The following is a 17,286-nucleotide window of genomic DNA, read 5'->3' as shown; positions in this document are numbered from 1 at the left end:
CAGAATCGCATTGGAGATTGAAGAATCCATTGAAAAGACATGTCTAGACGCACAAAAGTCGCATTGTGTTCAAGGGGTCAGGGATGCATTGGCACTCCCTAGTAGGAGCAGTCCTCCACTGGAATGAATGGAATTCGACAGTATTTCAATTAAATATTTCAAGGACAAAATTACATTTATTTAAGTATTTGTTGTTGTAGTTGGGACAGTAACATTAGTACTCTCTAAAAACAATATTTTAAGAAAAAAAATTATATATGAAATATACAAATAAATAATGTTTAGCTCACATAATATAATTGAAAAGTATGTATTGAAGTGTCTGTAATAGAATAAACGTGTCAAAAGAATGTAGACATTAATAAATTACTTTCTATAGCTTCCTAAATCTTTTTTTACAGTTTACATTTTCAATATGTCGCCTCCTTTCAGTCATCCAGGGTTTATGCACGTCATTGGTCTGGACGCAATCAGGCAACCCAAAGCGCACACAGTGGGTGACGTCAGCAGCACTCCGCCCACAAGTGTTTTGGGAGAAACAACCCCATTCCTAGTGTATGAGGAACGTGTTTGCTGGCTTCATAAATGCTAGCTAGCTTATTTAGAAAAAATAGAGTTATACTAACCTGTTTGCAAACCCTTTAGCTTTGCTGGCAAGTTACAGAGGTTAGCTGGCCAGTTAGCTTCAGTAGTTGGCTAAAGCCATCAAGTTGTTGTGTTATCAGATTTAACCTGTTCCACCTTTTGCAGAATGCACTATAGTGCAGGAAAAGGGAATCCGGCCACAATGTGGACACGGTAGAAACATTTAAATGTAGACACATGACGAGTTCGTAATTCCATGATCAGAATAACAAAGCTGCATGAACTGTCAAGTCTAGACACAGCCTACTGCGTTTAGACAGGCAGCCAATTCAGATTTTTTTTTTACATTAATTGGTCTTTTGACCAATCAGATCAGCTCTGAAAAAGAGCCGTTGTGAGACGATCTGATGGGATCGGTCAAAAGACCAATTACTGGAAAAAGATCAGAATTGGGCTGCCTGTCTAAACGCAGCCTTAGTAAAGCCTCAAGGGGGCTTCATGTTATGAGCTTCATACACACATTAGTGATTTACTAGGCCTCAAGTTATACGCACATCTCAAAGTTTGTTTAGGCCTATGGGTTCATTTGATTGTGCCGCATTTCACAGTATGATCATCATGACCTCAGATAAATTAATATAAATATCTGTTTTACTACAGTCTATGGTACGGCAACTGCACCGCCCACAACCGCAGGGCTCTCCGGAGGAGGGTGCGGTCTGCACAACACATCACCGGGGACAAACTACCTGCCCTCCAGGACACCTACAGCACCCGATGTCACAGGCCAAAAAGATCATCAAGGACAACAACCAAACTGCCTGTTCACCCCGATATCATCCATAAGGCAACGTCAGTACAGGTGCATCAAAGCTGAGACTGAAAAACAGCTTCTACCTCAAAGCCATCAGACTGTTAAATAGCCATCACTAGCACAGAGAGGGTGCTGCCTGTCACACCCTGATCTGTTTCACCTGTCTTTGTGATTGTCTCCACCCCCCTCCAGGTGTTGCCCATCTTCCCCATTATCCCCTGTGTATTTAGACCTGTGTTCTCTGTTTGTCTGTTGCCAGTTTGTCTTTTTTTTTTTTTTAATTCAAGTGCCTGCTTTTTCCAGTCTCTCTTTTCTCGCCCTCCTGGTTTTGACTCCAGCCTGGCCTGACTCTGAGCCCGCTTGCCTGACCACACTGCCTGCCCCTGAGCCTGCCTGCCTGCCGACCTGTACCTTTGCCTCCCTCTGGATCACCCTGAGCCTGCCTGCTGTCCGGTACTGTTGACCCCTCTGGTTTTCTGCCCCCTGCCTGCCTTGACCTGTCTCTTGCCTGCCCCTGTTGGAACATTAAACTATTGTTTATTCTGCATCTGGTTCTTACCTTCATACCTGATAGCTGCCTACATACACAGACTTGAAATCATTCAAAAATCTAATCTTAATTGACATTTCCATAATTCAACATCTGGTGTCAACATACTTCTTCCCAGGCATGGTTGGGTTGTCATCTCACATTTCTTGAGAAGGAGAAACAGTTCAAAGCTGTTACAAGTGTATTCACTATTCTCACGGTTTAGAGGACAAAATAGATTGAAACACTGTCTGACATATGCTGCTCACCAATCAGTGGACTGAGGTGCCGGTGGGCCTCTCTCTTGGCATGCGGGTATGGTAAGTATGGAGCTGTAGAAATTTGGGGTGGAGCGGGTGGTCCATCAGGTTCAGGGTGCCGAAAACCATACAGAGAGAAAGGGTTATTTTCAAGAGGTGGGTAGGAGCTGGGGTATGGAACCTAGGATTTGGCTGTTTTTGGTGGAATTGGTATGGAGGGTAGTGATGCTGGATGTTTGGAGCGTTAGAAGGAGCTGGAGGTGCTACATACTTCTGATTGTGCTGTAAATTGGGGTCAGGGACACTATTGCTGGTAGAGCGGAGGATGAGAGCCAGTGGTAGGCTTACTGGGACTACCAGGCTGAGAGTGTTTGTAGTGGTACATGTATGAATAGTGGCTGGGTGAACTAGGGTGATGGTGTTGAGGTCCAGAGGGAGGAGAAGGCCTATTCTGGTGGGGTAAGGGGGCTGGAGGGACATACTTAGAATATTGGTTTTGGTGCTGGACAGCCACCATATGGGGGAGTTGTGGAATCTCTAGATCCTGTGGTGTGCTTCTTGGAGGAACAGGGGCAATATGCTTCCTCTGCAGGTGTTGATGCATAGAGGGACTGATGATACTGAGGGAGGAGGAGAGAGAGGAGGACGAGGGGCAGTGAGAGTAGGTGGTTGAGTGACAGGTCTGGTGTGTTGGTTAGGCTTCTCTTACTGGGGTGATTAGTGACAGAAACAGTAGGATCATATGTCAAAGCCACAAACGCAGGTTGATGTTCCACATGCATGTATTCTTGGCACTGCTCAACTCTTTGACTGTGATGTCTCAGCAGGCTGAGGTGCTATGGGAAAACACAGGGGAGAACTTCAAAGGAACTAGCTTAAAAGGAACAGGCTTGATGGGGGGTGGAGTGGGTATCATGTGTAACTCGGGATTGTCGTGGATGAAGGGAAAGCAACGGGGGGGCTTAGCTGGGGACTTGGTGGAGGTGAGCGGTTGGGAAGCGGTAACAACAGCCTTACCCGTGGTATTTTTTGGGGTGTCGGGTAACTTCCGATGTTGTACTACTGGGAGAGGGGGTTGGATGGTGAAAGGGGTTGGGGAATGGGTGGGTGTGAAATGGTTTGCGGTTTGTGAGGCAAATAATACATAGTCTGGAGATGCATCAGGCTCCTCATAAGACTCATAGTGGGGGTTGTTGGGGTGTTTAGGGTGTTGCAGGTAAGGGGTTTGGAACAGGCAGAAGACAGGTCCTTTTCCCTGGATTAGATCTGTACTGTTTACATGCCATTCTATAGGAGAGAGAACAATACCCTTACGTAAGGCATACATTTTTAAAATAAACTGACAAAATAAGCGTAATAAAATCCCCTCTGGAATTGCAGGTACCAACAGCTCACCCATTTACCCCCTAATCATAATGTACAGGAAGCAGTTATAATCAGGTGAGTAACATTAATGGCAGTTGTTACTGCATGGCTATTGTGTACAGTTCCATACATAACTTGTGGGACTACAGTGAAGTTAAAGCTGTGTTGAACTACAAACACCAGAGGATCAGTAGTGTTCAGTGGGGTACCAGCACCGGGACGCAGCTTACAGGAGCGGCACCAAGTCGCCATTCACTGAGGGGGGCGAGAAGGTCAGAGGTCAAAGACATTCCTCAGTGACCCCTATTCAACTGGTTTAGGCTGCATCCTGATTCTCCGACCACCCTTCTCCCAAATCGTACACATGCACACTCCCTGTCATGGATTTAACAATGGTGAAAACTCCCTTAAAACCATTTCCTGCACCTATCCCAATGCATGTGTGTGGAGAATTGGGATGCAGTCATAGTCAAGATAGATCATGTCAATGTACCATGGCATGAGATAAAAAATTCCTGTACATACAGTACTTACTCCAATGGTCTCCTCTCCATAGATCATCAGATCTATCTCAGATCCCAGACATGTGGCCTAGGGAGAGGGCACCCTGACTGGATATCCATACCAATACACTGGCCCCAATTTTTTTTGTTTTTACCTTTAACTAGGCAAGCCAGTTAAGAACAAATTCTTATTTACAATGACGGCCTACACCGGCAAAACCCGGACCAATTGTGCGCCGTTCTATGGGACTCCCAATCACGGCCGGTTGTGATACAGCCATGACAATGTAGTCTGTCCCCTGCAAAAGGAATGGATGTTATTATGAGCTGAAATGTGGAAAACTCATTCTAGAAAGCTGCAATGCAAACAGTCATTATTCACCTTGATTCGCAATGTATCCATCAATAGAATTCCGAGCAGTAGAGACTAGCCAAGACTATTCTGAATTGTTCAGATACATTACATGCCAAGGAATGATCCAAGACCAAACATACACAGCATGTAGTCCATAACAGATTCAAGACCAAACATACACAGAATGTAGTCCATAACAGATTCAAGACCAAACATACACAGCATGTAGTCCAAAACAGATTCAAGACCAAACATGCACAGCATTTTGTATAAAACAGTCAGAACAGAAATCCACGCAGTCTTCATAAGTGAGAGGGGCAGATGGGAAAGGACAGGAAGTGGAGAGTGAATACCTCCTGGTGAACAAAGCATCCGTTGTAGTGTACCATCAGGACTGCCTTTGTCTGAGGTCTTCAGCTTGAGGCCCTAGCCCGAAGGGAGGTGGGACAGAGCCAGCGGAGAGGCTGATTGGGGACAGGGCCAGAGGAGAGGCAGGGATGTCCACTAGGAAATTACTAATAATGACAGTAATAAGAAGCAGCATCATTCACTGACTGGTAGTGACAGAATTGATTAAGTCAAATACTACTGTCTGGACATTATGTAAGTGCTCAGACCACCTGGTAGCTAATTTTTACCTAGTCCTAAATGGCACCCTATTCCCTACATAGTGCACTACGTTTCACCAGAGCTTTATGGGGAATATATAGGGAATAGGGTGCGATTTAGGACAGACTCAGATTTAGTAAGTTTAAGACCAGTACAGTATTATCATAGGTTTTCAGTCATCCCAATAACCTGACTGACTAACAGGTCTTGAGAGAATGGATACAGATCTTTACTGAAAAGCAATGTTAACTGTGTTAAGCTAGAAGCTCCATATGACTTCCACAAGGCCTACGAGTGTTACAATATGATTTCCACAGGTCCTACTGCAGTATGACTTCCACAGGGTCTACTGTGTTATGACTTCCACAGGGTCTACTGTGTTATGACTTCCACAGGGTCTACTGCAGTATGACTTCCACAAGGCCTACTGCAGTAAGACTTCCACAAGGCCTACTGCAGTAAGACTTCCACAAGGCCTACTGCAGTAAGACTTCCACAAGGCCTACTGCAGTAAGACTTCCACAAGGCCTACTGCAGTAAGACTTCCACAAGGCCTACTGCAGTAAGACTTCCACAAGGCCTGCTAGTGTTACAATATATGGCTTTACATACATCTGTCAGCAGCCAGAGTCGCCCTACAGTCCGGGACCGGCGCAGCCAGAGTCGCCCTACAGTCCGGGACCGGCGCAGCCAGAGTCGCCCTACAGTCCGGGACCGGCGCAGCCAGAGTCGCCCTACAGTCCGGGACCGGCGCAGCCAGAGTCGCCCTACAGTCCGGGACCGGCGCAGCCAGAGTCGCCCTACAGTCCGGGACCGGCGCAGCCAGAGTCTCCCTACAGTCCGGGACCGGCGCAGCCAGAGTCGCCCCTGAGCCTCCCTACAGTCCGGGACCGGCGCAGCCAGAGTCGCCCCTGAGCCTCCCTACAGTCCGGGACCGGCGCAGCCAGAGTCGCCCCTGAGCCTCCCTACAGTCCGGGACCGCCAGAGTCGCCCCTGAGCCTCCCTACAGTCCGGGACAGCCAGAGTCGCCCCTGAGCCTCCCTACAGTCCGGGACAGCCAGAGTCGCCCCTGAGCCTCCCTACAGTCCGGGACAGCCAGAGTCGCCCCTGAGCCTCCCTACAGTCCGGGACAGCCAGAGTCGCCCCTGAGCCTCCCTACAGTCCGGGACAGCCAGAGTCGCCCCTGAGCCTCCCTACAGTCCGGGACAGCCAGAGTCGCCCCTGAGCCTCCCTACAGTCCGGGACAGCCAGAGTCGCCCCTGAGCCTCCCTACAGTCCGGGACAGCCAGAGTCGCCCCTGAGCCTCCCTACAGTCCGGGACCGGCGCAGCCAGAGTCGCCCCTGAGCCTCCCTACAGTCCGGGACCGGCGCAGCCAGAGTCGCCCCTGAGCCTCCCTACAGTCCGGGACCGGCGCAGCCAGAGTCGGCCCTGAGCCTCCCTACAGTCCGGGACCGATGCGCCTCGGCCCTGAGCCTCCCTACAGTCCGGGACCGACGCGCCTCGGCCCTGAGCCTCCCTACAGTCCGGGACCGACGCGCCTCGGCCCTGAGCCTCCAGCGACGCGCCTCGGCCCTGAGCCTCCAGCGACGCGCCATAGCCCTGAGTATTCAGCGGTGGAGGACAGGTTAGGTTGGGGACTAAGGCCGGGGCCTTAGCCAGCTCCGTTGTTGGAGGATTAGGGCAGGGGGGGTGTAGCACGGGAGCCGTCGGTGACGGTAGCCACCCTCCCTTCCCTCCCTTTAGTTGGGGATTTATTTTTTGTTTAGTAAGTATTGGATTAGGTTTTGTTTCGTTGTTTTAGGTGCATCCGGGGTCTGCACCTTTGGGGGGGGTACTGTCACGTCCTGACCAGTAAAGGGGTTATTTGTTATTGTAGTTTGGTCAGGACGTGGCAGGGGGTTGTTTGTTTAGAGGGTTTCGGGGTTTGTTGGGCTATGTGTTATGTAGAGGGGTGTTTGTTTAGAGTGTTCCGGGGTTTTTGGGTTATGTTCTAGGTTAGTGTATTTCTATGTTAGATCTAGGTTGTTTAGTTCTATGTTTAGTTTATTGGGATTGGCCTTCAATTGGAGGCAGCTGTTCCTAGTTGCCTCTGATTGAAGGTCCTACGTATAGGGGTGTGTTTGTAATGGGAATTGTGGGTTGTTGTCTCCTGTTTAGTGTCTATGCACCTGTTCGGACTGTTAGTGTTGTCTCGTATACGTGTGTAACGACTGTCGGGAGAGAGTAGACCAAGGCGCAGCGGAGTTAGTGTTCATCATTGAATTTAATAACAGAAAGAACACTATACAAAAGAAAACCGACAGCCAAACAGTCCTGTCAGGTGCAAACCACACAACAGAAACAATTACCCACAAAACCCCAACGGAAAAACAGGCACTTATGTGTGACTCCCAATCAGCAACAACACTCTACAGCTGTGCCTGATTGGAAGCCACACGGCCAAAATCAACGAAACAAACCAACATGGAAAAATGAGCATAGAACGCCCACCCAATGTAACACCCTGGCCTAACCAAAATAAAGAACAAAAACCCCTCTCTATGGCCAGGGCGTTACAACGTGTTTCTTTAGTTTTTTTCTTCTTTTTATTTAATAAAGAAGATGTGTGTACACGTTCCCGCTGCACCTTGGTCCAATCTTTACGACACCAGTGACACATGTGCAGTTAATGATTAATTATCTCAGACAAAACAAAAATCTGGTTGGATTTCATCATGGAAGAAAAAGAGACATACAGTAGAAAGAATTTGTTAATACCTTGAAATATTGAAGGTAAAAAAAGTAGGCCTATAGGCTAAAGTACACAATGACATCCATAAACTATGTGGGGGGAAAACATTGCAATGGAGATGACGTGTCCAAAACACGAATAGGTAATGGCTGTTGCTATTCTGTTACTTTTATATTTTGGGTTGCTGCTGCGATACTGCGTACAGAGGGGAATTGGGTGTTGTTGTTTACTTATATGAATGTGAAGTAAAATACTGTATTTCTCATGTGTTGAGAGCTCATTGTAAAAGGGAGAGGTGTAGCCTACATATTGCTTTGAGGGCGGGGGAGGGGGGCTAGAGTGGAGCGCAACATGTTTGTTTGGTTCTTTTTAGAATTAAGAATATACTACAAACTGGGACTGTTCTGCACACATTCTGTACACAGTCGTAATTGTTACTCCATTCAGTCAACGAGCTCCTTTGAAGATCACTTAGCTTCACGCAGTGTTTTGACAGAGGGAAACGCTGCCTATTTGTCATAGACTTTTAAAGTCGCTGACTTTTTAAAGATACGAAAAAGTTTGAGGATATGGGTGGGGTTTTGGGAAAGGGAGGGAAGGGAAGGGGCCGAAGAGAAAAAAAGAGTGATGTGTAGGCTATGAATTCGATGCTGGGTGGGTCTAACGTTACAGCTTTTCAGAATTGCAAATAACTATCGTGCGTAAAAGCTCCTTCACAGGTAATGTTTATCAGCCTAATGCGGTTTACAATTTCTGTGCAATGGGATTGGTGGAGGGTTGGTACTGTTTAGCGAATTTTTTGAAGGCTCTGTGGGCGAAAACAATAGTTTTGGGGAGGTATTTAAACGTTTTATAATGGGACTGCATTCAGTTGATAAGGACGCTTTGGAAGGATTACATGGAGTTCACTTTTGCGAGCTGCAAAAAAACGTCAACATAGGTTTACTTTATGCATAGTATTATAGATCATATTTTAATAAAGATGTTGTATTCATTTATGTATATCACATTTGTTTCATAGACTCACTTCTGTCGTCGTATTCTCGCGCTCTTTTCTCATAGCCTGTGTATGGGGCCCGTTGCAACTAACGGGGATAGCATCCATAACAAATGGTAATGTGCAGCCTAGTAGTCCAGTTAAAATACATGGCCACGTTGAATAGCCTATTATTTTTCTCTACTGAAACTTGCTATTGAGTCAAAAAAAAATATGCATATATTCAGGTTAATAATGATTAGTCTGCAGTTAAACGAATAGTCTATACTTTTAGGGCTAATAACTTTATACACTTGAGTAACTTTTTAAACAATGTTGTTGTGATGGTAGACCTACAGAAACAACAATTATTATTTTATCCTCTAAGCTGTCTAATTGTAGTTGATAACAAATAAACGAATCTATAAACTCCTTTTTATAGGCTAAACGTGAATGAGCAATCGAATCCAATGATTTGAGTCGTATTTGAAACGAGCCCAATTGACCATTTAGGTAGAGCGCTCTTCTATCCCAGACCTGGATCAAAAACATACGTTAAATACTTTAATGTTGATTGATTTATCTGGGAGTTTGCACTTTTGGGTCTATTTTATTATACCCATTGTAGGCAAACCAATTCAAGCGCAATACAAGCATTTTAAAGTATTTTACATGTATTTGACCCAGATTTGGTTATGCCTCGTATTTAGTAAGATAATTAACCAATAAGGCCGAAGGTGGTGTGGTATATGGACCAATATACCACGGCTAAGGGCTATTCTTAAGCACAATGCAACGCAGAGGGCCAGGAAACAGCCCTTAGCCTTGGTATATTGGCAATATACCACAAACACCCGAGGTGCCTTATTGCTGTTATGAACTGATTACCAACATAATTAGAGCAGTAAAAATAAATGTTTTGTCATACCCGTGGTATACTGGCTAATATAACACGGCTTTCAGCCAATCAGCATTCAGGGTTGGAACCACCCAGTTTCTAATAAGCAGCATAGCCTACTCACTGGATATCTTTCCACAACAGTTATCTTTTCTCAGTTAGTCACAATGTTGGTCCTGGCTGGAATCGTTGTTCTTCACATTACCGCCATCATCCTGCTTCTGGTGGCAACCATTGATAATGTAAGTAAATAAATATCCCCTCTCCTTTTTCTTACTTTCACATGCTTCCAATGTCACCTCTGTTCTCCTGCTCCATATGAACTTCAGAACGTCTTTATGAACACCATAATAAATACAGGGCTAGAACAAAAATGTCCACTGTTGGGCCTAAGTATCCAACACTGCAAACATGGTTACAACACTGTTATGATATAATGTTAGTAACTTTTGTTACAATGACTTTGCTACTCTTCTCCTGTGTTGTTTTCTGCAGGCCTGGTGGTTCACAGACTCAGTGACCACAGACGTGTGGGGCCGGTGGGAACTGGCAGGCTCAGCTTGGCACTACACCAACCTCAAAGGAGACTATGCTGAAGGTATAGTACAGATGCCGTTTCTTAATTTGATGACCCTGTTGTTGCAGGAATTGTCCTGCACAGCAGGAAATACAAACTTGTAGTGTACTCAAGGTTTGAAAAGGCTTCGAAAGTTTGTAATTTCTACTTTAAAATATCTGACTCGATTTTCCCAACGAAAAATCTATCAACCCCTACAAAAATGTCATTCATATTTCCTGTTGCTGCAGGATTATTTTCCTTCTGGTTGAAACTGGCTCACATTAAGATACAGCATCTGTGTGCTCACCTCTTGTTATGGCTACACAGTATTAGCTTCTACCAAAACAAGAGAGTGGACATGTGCATATGCTTATACTCGCTCGGTAGGCAGGGGTCAAATTAAGCTTCCAAAGTGAAACTAGTTTGTGTTCATTTTACTATGGTGAGTTCCCAGAATGGTTTTATTTCTACCCCTGCTGGTAGGTTCTACATGACATGACATGGAGAAAAAAAAGATATATTTTGTAATTATTATTATTTAAAATAAATGACTGTCATTGTTCTGTATGACAAGAGTATAGTGTGTCAGGATCAGTATGTGCATCTTCCCATCTCATGGAGCCCTGTTCTCTCTGTATCCCCCTATAGAATACCTCCAGGTAGTGCAGGCCGGGGCAGTGCTGGCCTGCATCTTCTCCATCCTGGGCCTGTTTGTGTTCGTGGCTCAACTCTTCACTTTGTCCAAGGGCCAGAGGTTCACCTTCTCTGGAGCCTTGATGCTCATCTCCTGTAAGTAGCTCGGGTCCCTGTATCTGCGTCTGAATACTGTATAATCTATGTAATGACATTGATATTAACACAGTGTATATGTTTTGTTGTAGTCCAGCACTAGCAAGCAAACTAATAACTGATGCAAACTGATCACTAATCATTGTCTTTGAATGCACACCCTGTGGGTGGGTCCCCATGAGCATGATTGAAAAACACTATTGTTTATTGCTATAACTATCACTGTTATTTAAGTTCAGGTTGAAATAGTCTCCTCAGCAGTTGTGTCTACAGCCCTATGAGTGACTTTGAGATGATGTTTCCAGTACAGCACATTACTGTTATTAACCTAACAGGTGTTTTTAAATCTCCGCTCGTCTCCATCCAGGTCTGTGTGTAATGATCGCTGCGTCCATCTACACGGACATCTTCCACAAGCAGGAAAAGGGCTGGTTCGGACACTCTTTCATCCTGGCCTGGATCTCCTTCGTCCTCACATTCATACTGGGCGTCATCTACGTGATCCTGCGCAAGAAGAGCGAGTAGAGGAACAAGGGATGAAGGGGAGGAGAGGAGGATTGTAAGGAAGGACAGTTTTTATTATGTTTTTGCATTGTGTTGGAAAGGGATGGAGGGAGGGTAGGGGTCTTAATTAGTTTATTAACAATCCCAGTATTCCGATGTTTCTTGTGAAGAGGAAGGTGGTACAGAAAGGGGGGGAGCGGACCCCAAAGAATTGTATGCACAATCAATTTCTATGCAGACTACTGCATGCCTGTTCAAATGGGAGATTTGTAATGTGTAATTGATATAGTACTGTATATTTCAAGGTATGCTACATACCTGTTGCAGTACTTGAACAATCAGCAAACAAGCTTTAATTTCCAGTACATGTTTTAAAAATTAATTTGAATTTTTATTTTTTATAACTGAAGTATTTTATAACCAATTGTTTTTTGATCTAATACATTGTAACCGTTTGTGTAATTGTCGTAACATGTATTCTAAGTACATTTTAATCGTGTGTGATTGAGTTTTGGTTGGCTTCTATATCAAAATACATTTTAATCATGTGTGTGATTCTGAGTTTTGGTTGGCTGCTATATCAAAGTACATTTTAATTTGTACAAGTGAAAAAGGTAAATCAGGAACAGAGGTCAATGCAGTGTATGTAATATCACCATTTATTATAGTGCAGTAGAGGGATTCTGTTTTGTAATTACATTGGAATTTAAGCCATGTTTGTTCAGACTATACAATTTATTAACAAAATAAAAACGCTATTAAAAGCATTTTTCATTCATATTTCATTTATTCAACATATTTCCAATAAATAACTATTTGATGCAAGACTTCGAGAGTAATTGTGCGACCACTAATAGGCATAACAGGGATGCACAGTATGTCCTTCACAATGACATGCTTGGTCCGGTTCCCACGTTTTTAGAAAAGATGCAAAATGTGTTTGAATGCAACCCCACCAAAACATTATTCAAGAGGCCCTACAACAGACCAAGACAGAGACAGGAATGTTCCATTATGTGTCATTCCGAGGGGGTGTAGTGAGCTGATCTGGAATGTACTAAATCCCCTGTCCAGAGGGGGTGATCCGCTCTTGCACCACCAGGTGAAGGAGGTGGTTCTGCTCTGCTGAGAGAAGAGGCCTGAGGCATGAAGAAGAAGAATTTACTGTCCATTTTCCTTACAGTCTACTGAAATGTTCTTAATAATTTAAAGACAAGATATCAGTGAGAAAATCATAAGGGAAAAAAACTCAATTGAAATGTGTATTGCAGCTAAATAGTTACCACATGACTGATTTCTTTTTTGCTTACCAGAGTTCAGGTTGAAGAGACTTGAGGGACTCTGTGTCTTTTTCCTGGCAGGCCATCTGCAACAACACAATGATAGACTTAAGACTTTGAAAGCCTAGCATAAAGCTAGAATCCTTAAATCAAAACAATAAAGCGTCACCCTGCCTTTGTTTTTTTTAAATGCTGAGGGATGGGCCTGGAGAAACATAACCACTAATTCATAAACAGAGCTATGGATGCAAGGGCTGACCATCCATGATATCAACATTATAGTTTTAACCATGTTGTTAGGCTGTACAGTTTCTATTTGCATTGTTTACAAACATTGAAGTAAAACACGCTTATATTTTGGGTTCTGATGGGGTACGACAGTTGAACTAAGCTCATGAGGCATTTATAAAGTTATATTCTTCAAGACTCAATGGGTACATACCATTCATTCATAAGATGTAGCAGCAATGGTTTCCTGCTTTAAAGTTGACTCAGTCCTACAATTACGCTCCTATTAATCCTCATGTGAGACACTGGACCTTCTCACCCGGACATTAAGGGCCAACACAAAGCTATTTTGTGTGATATAGTCTAGTAAGGAAATATGCCACATACCACAACTGACTGCAGGAGAAGGAAGACATTCTCAGGTAGGAAGGTCACTACAATGAGAGGTTTGGAAATATTTAATTATGAACTTCGTTCACCATCCCAACCTTGCTAGTGTTGTGTGTATGAGTGTTTAAGGTCAGTCAGGTTAGACTAATGGCTGTAGTGTAGTTACCCTGACTATGAGGGTCAAACGACTCCCAGGCGTATCTCTCCAGGGTCTGGGCATGCTCTGGCAACAACTTCTGGGGAGGAGGCTGCAAAAGACATTAGCATTCGTTCTCAGCTTTCAGAGAGATAACGCAATTTAGCAGTGATAAATAATCTGTAAGTGTTTGTAGGAAGGAATTGAATACAAGTGAAGTGAAATGTAATGTTATAAGAAGGGACAACAATCTTCGCTATGCTATGCTTACCTCAAGCAGCATCAGCAAAAGTACTCTGGAAATCTCACACTTGGCCACAATGTCCAGAAATGCACCTAAGAAGACAATGAGCAGAGGAAAAGCATACTGTTATCAGTTTCGGAATAGTTCATGAACTTCCTGCTTTAACACAGGAAGTGATGAGTTAGCCACAAGTGTTGGGCCAGTCCATTATGTCCTCACCAACGGGGGAGCTGGTGCCGGGCAGCTGCAGTCCCCTCTCCTGACACATCAGCTGCATCTCTGTCAGCACGGCCAGCGCGCCGTCATAGTCACCTGACACAGAGAGAACAGACAATGTCTATTACAGTATCATGATGTTGTTGTTAGGATTAGAAACACAAACACCAGAGTTTGGGTCAGTTCAATATCAATTCCAGTAAAGTCAGAAATTGAATTGCACTCCTCTGGAGAAATTCCATGTCCAAAGCAACTTACTGGAATTGACATGGTTTTGACCCCAACCCTGGTATACTCTAGGCCCCAACACATGTATACGCTTCAACTGACATCTGGACCACATGCAGGTAATCCCCATACCATAACCCAATTTCCTGGCTCTGAGTTCCATACGGAGTTGAAAACAAAGAATAACACAAATCTTCACCTATGGTCCAGACCCATCAACCCCCACACATCCCACCACTGTACTCACGGGTGAGTATTTTGCAGGTGGCCATCTCTCCCATAGACAGCAGAGACTCAATGGGCTGCTGTGTCTGTAGTTCTGCTGCTCTCTGGTAGTGAACTATGGCCTCACCTGGTCTGTTCATCTCCTATAGACGAAGATGAGAAGAGGGAGGAAGAGGAAGAGAGAGAGGGAGGGAGGGGAAGGGAGAGAGGGAGGGGGAGAGAACAGAAGACAGAGAAACAGAGAAAAAAAAGAGAGAGTAAGAGAGAGAAAGGATGAGAGGGATGATCATATGATCTTAATTCACCACACAGACTGACATAGAAGAGGAATGGTTGCCAATCTATCTTTTGTGATCAGTTTGGTCCATTACCTTGAGGGCATTGCCAAGTTCCAGAGATAGACTGGCGGCCATGACAGGCTGGTTCATCTCAATGTAAACCTGAAACACATTTGTAAAACACAGCATTATACTACTGTCTTCAGAGGAATCTAGGGGAAAGGCCAGGGAAAATGAGTTGTTAGTATGTACGGTAAATTCTCCAGATGCTTGGTCTATCTCTTCGTAGCTGTTATTTCAGATGGATTCAACAATAAACTAAAGAGGATTAGATTATCATTTAAATGCCCTAGCAAAACCAATAAAGATACTCTGATTGATCATTTTCCCTTTCACAGCTGTTGTTCACCAAGCCTGGTTAAACTAGACTGAATGCTGCGCTCACTTTTGTCTCACTTCATGTCAGTCAGTTCCATCTGGTTTAATAGGGAAGCTTATATTCATGAGCTCGCCTTGACTGGCAGCTCTTTGAAACGCCTCTGTCAAGAAACGTGGATGCAGTGAGCAGTGTTGCAGTTAAATCAGCTCAAGCAAATTTGGTGAAACGTAAAGCAACTCAATACAACATTGAAATTACATCAATGATGTGTTTTAAAAAAATGTTTTTATACATCTAGGTCTCTTGTGATGCAGTTCACAGCAGCACTGACGGATGTGTTGACATGACAATTGAGTCAGAGTTTTGAATGCCCTTCCCCCCCTTTTGTTCCATGCTGGCTGAAGACCAAGCTGGACAGTAACTAACTACCACCAGACACAGATGGAAGTATCTTTGCCATAGATGAAGAGTAAACTTTTAATTATATTTGTTGACACCCTACAGTCAAATTTTGCACCAGTAAAGTAGCTATCTAGCTACTGTATATAAACCACGCCCCTCTGCAAACACGTGCTGTCCCCCTATCCCGTTAATTATCCCGCCTCCTGAAATAAAAGTGTTTGACATGGGGGAGGAGACCAGTAACTTTATGATCAAACTTTACCAATGTAGAAGTAACAGTCATGTTTCATACTTTGATCTGGTTTTATCCAAATATCATCAAATTTCATGAAAAACATGATTTTGTCTGTTCATGACCTTTAACTTGTGACCTGTTTGTGTATCTCTATTCTATTATGTCAAACATTTGTAGTCTTTTTTACCTTGATGGCGAAGCTGTAGCAGTTGAGTGCGGCCTGCAGGTGCTCGTCGAAGCCTGGGGCTTGTAGTGCTCTGTTCTCCTTCTCAGAGAGTAGGAAGAGCCGGGCAGCATCGGTCAGGGCCAGGGCCTCCCCAGGAGCATTGAAAAGAGTCTGCTCACACCTGTGGGTTCAGGTAGGATATAACAGGTATAGATTATATATTGTAATGTGAGATATCTAATTTACATTATAATAGGTAGTAGGAAATAATGTTGGTTGTAGAATACTTACAATGGAGGAGAAAGGGCAATATTGATCCATCATTCTATGCTACCCATGTCTGTATGATATTAATAAGGGAAAACAATATGTTCTGATTAGGGGGCAATAGTTAGATGGAGACTTACCTTGCCATTGCAAGGTCACAGAAGGCTGCATACTGAAGGCAGTCTTGCTGCTTCAGCTCTTTAGCCAACTGACCTGCAGCCAAGCAGAAATACTGGGTGAGATGCAAGCCACATAATCAACATAAATGTGCAAATGGTGTACTTAATAGTAAGGGTCATCATCTGAAAACATGAACATATGAATGAATTGCTGATATGTTAGAAACATGGTTATTAGTCATATTTTTCCAGGAAACATTAGCTACTCACCAAACTGCTCACTTGCTTCTGCTACATTGGGTTTCCGAAGAAAACGTCTAAGGTGGGCAAAGTGAAATTACAACTAAGCCAGTAGGGACAACAGAATGTCAGACATGTTTAGTTAGCTAGTTACCATTAGCCTAGTAACCACTGCTCTAGTACCTGATTAGCTACAACGCTAGAAAACTAACGTTAGCTAAACAATCATTATCATTCAGGGATGAGGATTCATTTGAAACAGCTAACTAATTATCTATCTAGTGCCAGCTAGTTAATGAGTTTGGCCAAAACATGGTAAAAATTGTACAAAAAATAATAAATAACGCTTATGGGGCTTTTCTTTGGACCCATGACACTGACAGCAAGTTTAGCTGGCTACTGTTAGCTAGCTAGCTGTGAAATCCTGGCTCGCAATTCAAAAGATTAGACAATCATGCAGTACACAGTCACTCGAATGGATACCTAGAACAAAGACAAGAATGTAATAAATCGTACTTTTTCAATTTATTTGATACAGCACGATATCTCATCAGAAAGTCCCCCTCTGCTGCCATGGTCAACAATAGATGAAAACCGTAAATAGACCAAACCAGGAAGTAGAGATTGGAGACGCGTTTCGATTGGTTCTTACTCAAAATAGCCTAATAGTCTCATTGGATACAATCTTATTATGGTGGGACTTGGGAGTACAGGGGTTCAGTTTGCAAAATCTCTCGATAAAATTAATCTGATATATTGCAGATATCAGTTAATT

At 43.9% G+C, this 17,286-nt stretch overlaps 2 protein-coding genes across 5 annotated transcripts; one reads left to right on the top strand and one right to left on the bottom strand.

Moving 5' to 3' along the window:
- Window positions 1-7,835: 7,835 nt before the first annotated feature.
- LOC106588978 (epithelial membrane protein 2) lies at window positions 7,836-12,245 on the top strand. 4 transcript variants are annotated; one of them, XM_014178575.3, is made up of 5 exons: window positions 7,836-7,894; window positions 9,771-9,868; window positions 10,122-10,224; window positions 10,834-10,974; window positions 11,342-12,245. In XM_014178575.3, the coding sequence occupies exons 2-5, from the start codon at window positions 9,794-9,796 to the stop codon at window positions 11,497-11,499; spliced, it is 477 nt and encodes a 158-aa protein (XP_014034050.3). In that variant the 5' UTR covers window positions 7,836-7,894; window positions 9,771-9,793; the 3' UTR covers window positions 11,500-12,245. The 4 variants fall into 4 exon arrangements, with proteins under 4 accessions (XP_014034050.3, XP_014034056.1, XP_014034073.1 ...); XM_014178581.3 differs by lacking the exon at window positions 7,836-7,894 and adding an exon at window positions 8,337-8,471; XM_014178598.3 differs by lacking the exon at window positions 7,836-7,894 and adding an exon at window positions 8,360-8,471 and having other exon boundaries at window positions 9,785-9,868.
- Window positions 12,117-17,250, bottom strand: LOC106588956 (40-kDa huntingtin-associated protein). The gene is made up of 12 exons (XM_014178541.3): window positions 17,028-17,250; window positions 16,542-16,588; window positions 16,293-16,365; window positions 15,907-16,066; window positions 14,797-14,865; window positions 14,448-14,568; window positions 13,976-14,068; window positions 13,784-13,848; window positions 13,543-13,624; window positions 13,374-13,420; window positions 12,789-12,844; window positions 12,117-12,617 (listed from the first exon to the last, which is right to left on the bottom strand). The coding sequence occupies exons 1-12, from the start codon at window positions 17,084-17,086 to the stop codon at window positions 12,536-12,538; spliced, it is 954 nt and encodes a 317-aa protein (XP_014034016.1). The 5' UTR covers window positions 17,087-17,250; the 3' UTR covers window positions 12,117-12,535.
- Between the last annotated feature and the right edge of the window lie 36 nt (window positions 17,251-17,286).

This window comes from Salmo salar, chromosome 12, assembly GCF_965601325.2.
Source record: "Salmo salar chromosome 12, fSalSal1, whole genome shotgun sequence".
In the NCBI taxonomy this organism is placed as follows: Eukaryota; Metazoa; Chordata; class Actinopteri; order Salmoniformes; family Salmonidae; genus Salmo; species Salmo salar.
Note: the sequence above shows the minus strand (reverse complement) of the source record. Positions and strands in the feature narration are given on the sequence as shown.

Bases quoted from the DNA above. Each gene is read 5' to 3' on its own strand.
- LOC106588978 (XM_014178575.3), top strand. From the start codon at position 9,794: ATGTTGGTCCTGGCTGGAATCGTTGTTCTTCACATTACCGCCATCATC. The intron at 9,869-10,121 runs GTAAGTAAATAA...TGTTTTCTGCAG, and splicing joins TGGTGGCAACCATTGATAAT to GCCTGGTGGTTCACAGACTC. The intron at 10,225-10,833 runs GTATAGTACAGA...ATCCCCCTATAG, and splicing joins CAAAGGAGACTATGCTGAAG to AATACCTCCAGGTAGTGCAG.
- LOC106588956 (XM_014178541.3), bottom strand. From the start codon at position 17,086: ATGGCAGCAGAGGGGGACTTTCTGATGAGATATCGTGCTGTATCAAAT. The intron at 16,589-17,027 runs GTACGATTTATT...TGCCCACCTTAG, and splicing joins GTATCAAATAAATTGAAAAA to ACGTTTTCTTCGGAAACCCA. The intron at 16,366-16,541 runs GTGAGTAGCTAA...GCTTGGCTGCAG, and splicing joins AGAAGCAAGTGAGCAGTTTG to GTCAGTTGGCTAAAGAGCTG.